This window comes from Manihot esculenta, chromosome 10 (assembly GCF_001659605.2).
Source record: "Manihot esculenta cultivar AM560-2 chromosome 10, M.esculenta_v8, whole genome shotgun sequence".
In the NCBI taxonomy this organism is placed as follows: domain Eukaryota; kingdom Viridiplantae; phylum Streptophyta; class Magnoliopsida; order Malpighiales; family Euphorbiaceae; genus Manihot; species Manihot esculenta.
In genome coordinates this window covers 4,289,708-4,301,567 of record NC_035170.2, presented here as the reverse complement: position 1 = coordinate 4,301,567, position 11,860 = coordinate 4,289,708, and the positions used below count along the sequence as shown (strand labels likewise).

Genomic DNA, 11,860 nt, shown 5'->3' with positions numbered 1-11,860 from the left:
TCAAATTATGTTTTATGTTGGCTTTCGCAGATAATCAATTAACCATGTCGTTTTGACCGTTGATGATGTTGAAATTCCAAAAAATATTTTAAAAGTTAAAAGAAAATAGTCCATGTTTTATTCCGCAGAAATATACATGCGTGTGGTTATACAGAATACATTTGTTATGTGTCTGTTTTTTAAAAAATAATTACATTTTTAGTAGGTTTTTTAAGTAGCTCATTAATGGCGAGTAATTGATTCATTAACATTTAACCGGTTTAAACCATGCCTCCTTTGATACATATGTTGTATCAGAACTGTCATATCACACACATTTAAAATCTCGTACAAATGCTAAGAATTAAAAGTCGAACATTCGTTCAACAATTATTCTAAAGTCCAAAGTATTGATGTCAGATTGAAATCGATTGATCGGACGATAAAGAACACGATTAAAATTAATAAGATTTCTTAAATAGTATCCCAAAGACTTAATACAATTTTCCTGATTTCAAAGGATTTATATTTTATATATTATCAAATAGACATTTGGCGAAGGCATTATTTACTCAAGAGTCTTTGAGTTGGATTAAATCACAAGCTTTTACTTTATTGAAGCATATTCTCAAGTTCTAATTCATTCATATCGTGTCCTTCCGGATTTAACTTGATTTGGTTCCTTAGTATCTGACTTCAAAACTCATTTTAATGTTATGTTCTTGAATACCAGCAATATTGAATCAATTGATAAATTCTAATTAAATTTTTTAAAAAAATATATTAAAATATTGTTGATATTTTAAAAAGTATAGTTGTTTTATTAATTTTATTTGTTCAATATTAAAAAAAATAAAATGACCTCAATATAAAAAGAACAGTTAATAAATTTTGTACGCAATTGAAATCAATCATTGAATTTTTTCAAAACATAATAATTAAATAATAAAATACTAATACTTATCTCAGGCCGTTTTAATATACTCCATCATTCCTATAAATTTTATCCTTTTTATTTTTCAAGAAAAAAAAAATTGTTAGCTTTTCAATTATACCAAATCATTAAATTTTATTAAATATTAAGAGATATTTTAAATAATTATTTAAAAAATAATAATTAATAGAAATAATTATAATAGTGAATTGATATGTTAGCTGTATAAAAAAAATGCACAATGATTTTAAAATAATAAATAAATAAATAAAAATTATAAAAAAATAGAAAAACCAACTAATAAATTTTTTTATAATATAGAGATTAAATAATAAATTTCTCCCACATAAAATCTGAAATAAAATAGCTTTTGAAAACCAAATTATGCCCTCTCAAGTCAACCTTCAGACAACCTCATGGTTAGGAGACATAAGAATGCTGCTGCGCTTATTATCAACAAGGCTTCTCAAATCAATCGTATAGACAATTTAGAGGTAAAATTAGTGCAAAAATAGACAAGGTTCTATCAAACCCATATCATCAGCCAAGCAAGCTTCTGCAGCACTTGTTGGAATGGATGGGTGCGGTGGGGGGTAACCAATTATGAGAGTGAAATTCATCTCTCATTCTAGTACTTCAGCAGAACCTAAAGTCCAGGCCAGCCAACAAGAAGCACTGCATTTCACCTTTGCTATATAATTCTTAAATCCCATAGATGATATGTCCCATATAAAAGTATTGAATACTCTTTCCTCTTGACCTGTCTAAACATATCAGACCTTCCCATTCAATATTGGTCATCCTACAAGTATTTCACATTCCAATTTATGCAAGGGGTGTATTAAACCCATATTTGTTTGAGATAGAGGTAATAGAGGTAATGTACCCTTATAAGACTATTGGACAATCCTCCTGAACTCTTGAGTTAAACTAGACCCAAATTTAACAATAATCAACACAAAAGCTTAATGGAGAATATGGAAAATATAGTATTTCACAAAAAAAAAAAAAAAAACTGATGGTCACTGGCGTTTCCAACAGAAATTTGAACGGCAGTCCACTTACAGAGAGTCTCCCCACAGCAGAGAGGCAGGGAGAGTTACATGCCTTCAATATGGCTGCTACAGAAGAGTTCATTGCAGAGCAACATGATGAACAATACACACAAAAGATGAGAATTGACAAAGATACAATATAGAGATTTATGAGATCAGTCTCTTCAAATAGTCAGGAGAATGTTAAAAAAAAAAAAACAATTTACAGCATTTATGTGACTATTAAAGCTGTTCTGCCAGAGAGAGAACCCACAAAATCCAAACCCCAACAACCAAAACCAAAGCCCCAAGAATATAATGCACTTTGGTTCATATCTGATAAACCAATATCAAAGATGCTATAGAAGTTGGACATTAAACAGTTTTACTGGCCCTAAATTTCATTAGATTGGTAATATGAAACTAGAACTCTCTACTCATTGCCTTGCATGGATGGAACAATCATATGCTGTCCTTGCGCCTGTAAAAAGTTCAAGAAAACCATAAGAATACAAACCAACATTACGAATTCAACTCCCTGCCCCTTTTCTCCTCCAAAGAGAAGACGAAAGGGAGAGAGAGACAGAGAGAGAAAGGGCCACAACATTTCACTTTTCCATATTGCTTATCAGCACAAGTTATATGTAGAATGGAGCAGAAAGCAAAGAAAACAAAAAGATTACTTCATGACATCCAAAACTTGATACTGCTACTATGCACTACATTCATGGACTCATGAATTCAACTAGACCCTAGAATAAATCTATTTTGTAAAACATACATATTAACTGAGAAAGATGGATAGATCATATGAAGCTTGCCTTTAGGTTAACAACATATGTATTCTAGCAAGGTTTTTACAGTGGGCCTAGTCATTGGACTAGTGAAAGCCAAGTGTTAAAGAGTTAAAAATTGACTGAGGCTAAACTATGGTTGGACTATACTAATCTATCTATATCTAGCAATCCATTTTTCCTTAGGAGATAATATGTGGCATATTCTAAGAATTGAGAAGCGACATGTAGAGCTCCCATTAAATTGTATTTATTATTACTTTTATGACTACTTTATTAGTTTTAATTATTTATAGTTATTTTCTTTTAATTAGGAATAAAAATACACAATTTAAATTATTATTACTAATATTTGTTCATAATAAATATTCTAAAATTATTAATAAAATGTCATTTCAAATATAAACTTAATATATTTATATTATAAAGTATTATTTTTTATGTTGAGAAAATGGAAAAAGTTTTTTTAACTGAGAATAAATTATTTCAGAAATCCGTATTAATTAATTTTAAAATAATTTATTAAATTAATAAATTAAATTTTAAAGCAGTTCAACTTTATAATTTTATTGAATTAGAAAGTATTATAATTTAACCCAATTAATCAAAATGAGAAAAAGTTTAGATAAAAATTAATTTAATGATACTCATAATTAATTATTACTTAGAAAGTCAAATAAATTTCAGAACAAAATAAAAATAAAAATATATATAAGTATCGTGCATAGCATGGGTATTTTTCTAGTATATAAATATGACAAAATAAATAACAATTCTTTATTGTATTGCTTCTATATGTTATATAAATCATTACAATTTTACTTAAATTAAATATGTATATTTCCTTAAATAAATCATTCAGATTTTACTAATCCTTTAAAAATATTATTCAGCTATTAAAATAATAAATTTATTATTATAAAATTTTAACCTTAAACTAATAAATGGAGAAAATTGTATACACTTTTAATGTAATAAGATCAACACAAAAACAACAACTACAATAATAATAATAATAATAATAATAATAATAATAATAATATGGAAAGATAATTTAATAATTCAGTTTAACATACAAATATAATAAATTATTGATCTAGTAATCATCCAAATTGCAATGGGTGAAGTTAAGAATTTTCATGTTTTGGGCAATAATTTTATGTTAATCTTGGTAAAATTAATAAAAGAAATAATTTTGTATAGTAATTAAGTCAATTCAATTTAATACATATACGTTGTGTGTGTCGTGCAAGGAGTTGCATAAAAATGGTGTACTGGAATGTTCTTTGGCACAAAATTCTACTTTGGTCCTGTGTTCAATTCATGCTGCAATCTGATCAGACCTGCTGGAAAACCATTTCAAAACAGGGTGGGGTTCCAGTCCTCTGGTTACCCAGCCATATCACACGGGTTTTCTGAAAACCTAAACCAAACTGGACCAAGTTTTGCTTCATAACTAAACCAGTTCAATTCTGTTTTAACAACGACTAATAGTCCTACCATTTTCAACACATATGCATGTAAGAAAACTATTTAAAAACTTGAAGGTATCAACTTGTTTAGTAGATATATATGTTCCCTATTCAATATGCATCAATCTCAGAAAACTTGTTAGATATCTTTCCACATAAAAATGCACAAGGTAAAGTAAACCAAATAAGATTTCTAGCATAGCCTTTTTATTCAAGCGTCCCTGAGACTGTTCACTAAATCTAAAACATATTTGTTCTTCAAAGGATACCTGTGACCATATACTATCAAGATAAACAGTAGGTCACACATCAGATGATATAGACCACTCCAGGACCATCTTCAAATGTAATAAAACAAACATCAGGCACCCAGCCAAATCATCTCACTTTTTCTGTCCCATTAAATTATGTCTGTTCCATAGAAGAATGTAAATTTGAAAAGCAATATTTCTAGGCTATTCAAACCGGAAATCAAGAAAAGATCAAATATGTGAAGGGAGGGTTCATCAGAAAACCTTGCTCACTGCCCCACACTAACATTTTAGATAAAGGCATAATACCAAATATCATCACCAAACTGTTTGGATTATATTAAGAGTTAAATCAAGATAAGGATAAATTATTATGTCACACAATATCAACATGAAAAAATTAATTAGACATGTGGCTCCAGAGCTTTCAAATTCCCCACTTGGTGCATATGTAATATCTTTCTTCTCTCTCCCTACATATCTACTGTTGGGATCTTAATTTTGTCAAGGACTAAAATATGCACACTACACCATAGCAAAAACAGTTATTTAAAAAGAAGTTTCAAGTCCAGGTAGGGTAAGGAAATGGTACTCCTCTCCAAAATCAATGCATCTTGCATCCAAAAGGGACTATAAATGAGCTTGAGCAGATTAACAGCCATGAAATCTAATGGTATGTTTGATTAGAAAAGAAAATAAATTTTTATTAGTGTGTTTGAATATGTGGAGGAAAATATAGGAAGAAAAGTTGTTTTTCAAATAATAAAATTACAATTTTAACACTAGATGTTCAAAAACAACATAATAAATGTAGAGATTTATTTGCAATTTAAAAAACTTTCCTTTCCACTTTCCCTCCAATTTGAGGAGAAATAAGAGCGGATTATAAAATTTATTTTCCTTCCAATATTTTCCCTCTTTTTTTTTTCATCCAAACAAAAGTGGGTGGAAAATAAAATTATTTTCCTCTCAAATTTTCTTTCCTCCCACTTTCCCCCCCTGCAAACATGGTGTAAGAGTTGTACTAATTCAAGTCCCTAGAAGAAGAGGGTTAAAGCAAGTTACAGGTTATAAGGGACTTCGAAGTTACAGATTTCAAAGGTTACCCCTCTTTTCTTTCTTTATCTCTCTCTTTTTATTTTTTATTTTTTTGCTTTTCTTTTCCTTTCCTTTCGGGCGCGCACGCGCACACACTTCACACACACACACAGAGAGAGAGAGAGAGAGAGAGAGAGAATCACCTGGGAACTAATGTAGTTCATTGATCCCTGGATAGCAAACTGGCATATTCACCAATAGTGCAAGAAGAATAATTTAGGATAATGATTAAAAATACCAATGAAAATTGAAAAGCAAGTCTTTAGGAAGTTTTAGGAAGTCACCTGAGGGTTTTGAACAGGCAGACCTCCAATTGCATCCCTTTTAGCTGATCCATCTCCACCCCTCGCAGATCCCTTAGTGTCACCCTGCCAAAGTTTGCTGACAATGTAACTCCAAACATTATATAATCTATGAGAAAACTTTATAGTTGAAGGGAAGAAGTTCAATTACCTCCATCTGTGGCATTGTAATCGTTAAAAAAAACCAATATGGAAAAAGGCAAATAGTCAGATTTGCAACCAAAAAAAAAAAAACTAAACATGATCAAGCATAAACAGCAAAGAGTTGCATTCAGAAGTCAAAGATCAATTACCTCCCTGTACCTAGCTAGGTACACCTTAAGCGGTTCTATATAGTCCTCAAAGCCTAATGTTGCCATTGCCCACAACAAATCATCCCCGTTGATTGTCTTCCTCTTCTCCTTCTGGCACTTATCACTTGCCCTACAGAACAAGAAACCCCAATCAGATCACATAAAATCAGACCCTCAGACCCCAAATCCTAAAGACGAACCTTATTTTGCAAGGACACAAAATGCATTTCCCAAAATAAAAATCCCATTGCTGAACACAACAATCACAAAGCACAAACAAAAATCATTATTCTGGAAAAAAAAAAGGAGCAGAATTTCCAAAATAGAGATCCCATCTTACTAAATAGCAGCATCTTAACCAAAAGCCAAACCACAAGACAAAAACCCTCTTTCAAAAACACCAATGATCAAGAACAAAGCAAATCAACTAAAACCTCAGTTTTGGAAAGCCCAACTCTAGTATCAAATGCCCCAATCACATTCCAGAAAACAAAAGCCCATTTCTCAAATAGTGCTACGTTCCAGAAGGAACACCTCTCGATAGTCAAAAAAATTCACACAAGGGTAGGAATCGATGCTCTAAGGACTAACTCGCTGGTAATAAAACTGATAAACTCAGAGACGCATTCCTGGACGGTATCCTTAGCATCTTTAGCAATTTTTCCATTTGCTGGCAAGGCCTTCTTCATGATCCTGCTTATATTGGCAATAGGCAGGTACCTATCCTGCTCTCTCACCCCAGAGTGGGGGCTCTGCTCGCCACCACTCTCGTGGCTCCCTCCTGCCGGACTTGTTGGGTTATCCGCCATCTCAACGAAATCCCTATAATCAAAGACAAATTTAGCCAAAAACACAAATACATAAGTAGATAGTGCTGCAAGTTACAAAGAATCAAATTTACAACAAATGTCTTGAAATTCCCACACATGAAGCAACACCAATCAAACTAAAACCTCATTTAAGCAAAATTCCATCCAAAAACCTTTGATCACATACACGAACACACTAACACAGATGAAAGTTTTAGTAAACTAATTAAGTAATCAACAGCCTTTTACTTTCAAAACAGTGTTGGAAGTCAAACTTAACAATAATAAAACCCTAAAATAAACCCAAAAACAAAGAAAAAAAACAAAAAACATAGAGAAAAAACAAAAAACATAGACATACATATACATCCATAAAGCAAAAGAAGAAACCCTAATCTATGAAGCAGAAGCTCAATCCACAGTGAAAAGAAAAGAGAAAAGCGTACCTGTAGAGAGAGAAAGAGAGAGAGAGAGAGAGAGAGAGAGAGGAGGGAGAGGGAGAGGGTTAGTTAGAGAGTTTGTATTTGGCGCGAGTTGAAAGAGAGAGAAAGGGAAGGGATTGGTGGAATTGTTTTGATTGAGTGAAGAGATCTGACGATGGAGAAGAAGCTTGGATCGCTGAGAGAAGAGGAGAAGAGAAACTTATTTTTCTGATTTTTTTTCCAATTTTTTGATCTATTTTGATGATTATCAACACCGTTGGTTGTTTGGTTCATTTGGTGGGCCCTCATTTATAGAACCTACCCCACAATCACTGTCTGTCACAGATGCACGTTTCTTGTGATGCCCACTCAGTTGCTTCTGCTAATGTCACAGACCAATCATATTTTTTCCCTCAAGGCCTGTATGATTAAATAAATGCTTTACACACTTATTATCTTATAAAGCACAAGTGTTTCGTGTTTGGCGTTTATATTTTTTTGGAGGGTTGGAGTATAATTAACGAATTAATTTTTATATTTTTAAAATTAAATATTTAAATTTTTTTATAATTAATTTATTTAAATAAAATATAATTTTTATTATTTTTACTATTAAAATTTAAAAATATTTTTATTATTTTTTTAAATAAATAAATTATACATTAATACTTAAATTTTAATATAATTAATAAATTAATTTTTATATTTCACGTTCCTTTTAAATTAAAAATATTAAGAGTTAGATTTCATTATTTTTTTATTATGATTTAAACATTTTAATCATTTATTTTTTATTTGAAAAAATACTTAAATTTTATTAATTTTTATCAAATTATCATATTTAATTAAATTTTATATTTTTTTTAATTTTTATTTATTAAAATACTCTGGTACTTGATAATTTAAAAATTTTTTAAAAGTAGTTATAATTTTAACCATATTTAAATAGTCTCGAATAATTTTTAAATAAATTATAAATTTTTAAAAAATATATTTTAAAAATAAATTATATTTTTAAAAGTTTATTTATTGACTTTAAATTAATATTTACGATAAATAAAAAATTATAATTTTAAATGGAGTCATTTTGTAAAATTTAGGGTTAAATATTTATATTTTTATAAAAATATAAAGTAGTTGTTTTTCTTGTTAGGGTAAATGATCAAATTACATTTGACCAAAATATAATTTTGATAAAGCTTTTTTTAAGCTTATAAACTCAATATCAAACATTCTCTTAGTTTTAATCTAATCGCCTGGGGATTTACGTTGTTAAAAAAAATTTGTTAAAAATTAATTTTTAATAATAATATCCAATATATATATATTTATATATATATTAGATCCAATTATACTCAAGCCATTAGCAAAGCCACGTTGTAGGGAAGGGGTAATTTTTTTATTAAAAAAATATTTTTAAGTATTATAATTTAAAAATCAAATAAAATCGAATTGAATTAATTCTATTTAATTTTTAAAAATTTTGTTGTATGAGCTTGGTAATTTAATTTTCTAGTTGATTAAAATTCAATTTATTTAATTTTATAAATTTTCAAATCAAAGTTAGCTAAACCAATCAATGACCACCATGTTGATATGATATAAGAAAAAATTATTCGAAAAGAGAAAAATTCAATGGATGTTTTATCATTGACAAAAGTAACAATATTATAGTTTTAACGTAAAGAAAGGATAAATTTCTTTAATTTTAAGCCACCCTTTCTAATATTATTGGCACCAAATTTATCCTATTTTTATTGGAAAAAAATTAATATTTTAACGTAAGTTCAAAAAAAACTCTAAATTTTAATAATTATAATCTAAATTTTTTCTTAATAAACATATTCAAATCAATTTTTTAATTTGATTTAATTTTTAATTTTAATTCAGTTTATCTACAATTCTGTACGACATATTTTTAAGAATCAATAACTCATTTTCAATATTTTTTGTATCAATAAGTATAACTTTTGCGTTGTTATAAGTTATAAGTATTGTGATAATATTAAATCTAGTAAATCAAGAATTATGATTATCCAATTTAAAAAATTAGTTATATTTATTATATTCATTTTAACTAAATTAAAAGTCAATATTAGTTTAATAAATTTAAAATTGTTAAATTTATTATACAAAATATAAAATATAGTCATAAATTAAATTAAATTTTATCATTTTTTATAAATTAAACTGGTTGTTAATTTTTAACTCTATTAAATAGGTACATTAAGTATAATTAATTTTTAAGTAGTAAAGAATTGTGATTCTTGATTTACTAGTATTATTATTATCACAACACTTATAATTGATAATTACGCAAAAAATTACACTTGTCAATGCAAAAATAGATAAAAAAAATTGAGTCATCAGTTTAGAAATGTGTCATTTAAAATTATAAGTAAATCAAATTAAAATTAAAAATCAAACAAATCAAAAACTGATTTGGGTTTGAGTATATTTGTTAAAAAAAATTGAGGGTATAATTGTTAAAGTTGATAAAGTTTGAGGTTTTTTTTTTTTGAATTTTTTGTGCTGATTAGGATGATAATGCTTCATTTTCATTAAATCTAACGGTCAAATTAGGAGCAAAATTTTTTTGCTTCAATCAATTTATTTTGCCAGTTCTATATATTCAATATGAAAACTCAAATCTTAATGTGTACATTTAATAAAACATACCTCATTAATATTATGAATTATAAATGATTTTAAAGAAATATCCAGCCTATGCCAATTAAGCATACTATAAGATAAACAATCTTCTCCCATTTAGTGGGAGATGTTATAGTTTTAGATACAATCAAATTATGAATAATTTTTTTTTTAGTTTAATCAATTTATTTTGTCAGTTTTATATGTTTAATATAATAGTTCAAAATTTAATTTATACATCTGATAAAGCGTTACTCATTAATATCATTGATTACAAATAACATTAAAAAGATGTTTATTCCTTGCTAACAAGCACTGAATACAAGATATAACACTTTCTCCCGTTCAGTGAGAGACGTTATAGAACCAGACATAATCAAATTAGGAACAAACTTTTTTCCGGTTTAATCAACTTATTTTGCCAGTTCCATGTGTTTAATATGATAATCCAAACCTTTATTTGTACATCTAAAAAAACACACCTCATTAATATTATGAATCATAAATAACATTAAAAAGATATCCGACTCATGCCAACAAATATTGACTATAAGATAAAATACTTTCTCCCATTTAGTGAGAGACATTATAGTCCCAAACACAATCAAATCATAAACAAACATCATAAACAAACTTTTATCCGATTTAATATAAATGATATTAGAGAGATACTCAACATCTGCTAACAAGCATTGACTATAAGATAAAACACGTTCTCTCATTCAATGAGAGATGTTATAGTTTTGAGACAATCAAATTAGAAACAAACTTTTTTTCAGTTTAATCAACTTATTTTGCTGGTTCTATATATTCAATATAATAATCCAAACCTTAATTTGTACATCTCATAAAACACACCTCATTAATATTATGGATTATAAATGACATTGAAAAAATACTCAACTCATGCCAACAAGCATTGACTACAAGATAAAACACCCTCTCCCATTCAGTGAGAGACGTTATAATCCTAGACACAATCAAATTATGAACAAACTTCTGTCCGATTCAATATAAATGATATTAAAGAGATACCCAACCCCTACTAACAAACATTGACGGTAAGATAAAATATCTTCTCTCATTCAATGAGAGATGTTATAGTCCCGAGACAATCAAATTATAAATAAACTTTTGTCGAGTTCAATATAAATGACATTGAAGAGATACCCAACTTCTGTTAACAAGTATTGATTATAAGATAAAACATCTTCTTCTATTCAATGAGAGATGTTTAGTCCTCGAGAAAATCGAATTAAGAACAAACTTTTTTTCAGTTCAATTAACTTATTTTGCTAGTTCTACATATTCAATATGACAATCTAAATCTTAATTTGTATATATGATAAAACAGATTTCATTAATAATATGGATTATAAATGACATTAAAAAAGTACCAAACCCTTGCTAACAAGTATTGACTACAAGATAAAACACTTTCTCCCATTCTGTGAGATACATTGTACTTCCAAATACAATCAAATTAGGAACAAAATTCTTTCCAATTCAAGCAACTTATTTTGTCAATTTCATATGTTCATATGATAATCCAAATCTTAATTTGTATATCTGATAAAATACACCTCATTAATATCATGGATTATAAATGATATAAAAGAGATATCCAATTCTCAATCTGAGAGGTCTCAGTTCTACTTTTCCAATCTCCAATTCCCATTTGAAAAAAAAAAAAAGAGATATCTAACTCTTGCCAGTAAGCATTAATTACAACATAAACAATATTCTCTCATTCCGTGAGCAACGTTATAGTCCTAGACACAATCAAGTTAAGAATAAACTTCTGTTTAATTCAATCAACA

The 11,860-nt window shown here is 28.2% G+C and overlaps 1 protein-coding gene across 1 annotated transcript; it reads right to left on the bottom strand.

Annotated features, from left to right (window-relative positions):
- Window positions 1-2,085: 2,085 nt before the first annotated feature.
- On the bottom strand, window positions 2,086-7,645 carry LOC110625011 (nuclear transcription factor Y subunit B-1). The gene is made up of 7 exons (XM_021770493.2): window positions 7,413-7,645; window positions 6,749-6,979; window positions 6,158-6,287; window positions 6,016-6,021; window positions 5,847-5,930; window positions 5,706-5,744; window positions 2,086-2,428 (listed from the first exon to the last, which is right to left on the bottom strand). Exons 2-7 carry the CDS (start codon window positions 6,964-6,966, stop codon window positions 2,381-2,383), a joined length of 525 nt encoding a protein of 174 aa, XP_021626185.1. The 5' UTR covers window positions 6,967-6,979; window positions 7,413-7,645; the 3' UTR covers window positions 2,086-2,380.
- Window positions 7,646-11,860: the final 4,215 nt, after the last annotated feature.

Excerpts from the sequence above, each read along its gene's own strand:
- LOC110625011 (XM_021770493.2), bottom strand. The coding sequence starts at position 6,966 with ATGGCGGATAACCCAACAAGTCCGGCAGGAGGGAGCCACGAGAGTGGT. Across the intron at positions 6,288-6,748 it reads ATCAGTTTTATTACCAGCGA|GGCAAGTGATAAGTGCCAGA; the intron begins GTTAGTCCTTAG and ends CTTGTTCTGTAG. Across the intron at positions 5,745-5,846 it reads TGCCTGTTCAAAACCCTCAG|TTTGCTATCCAGGGATCAAT; the intron begins GTGACTTCCTAA and ends TGAATATGCCAG.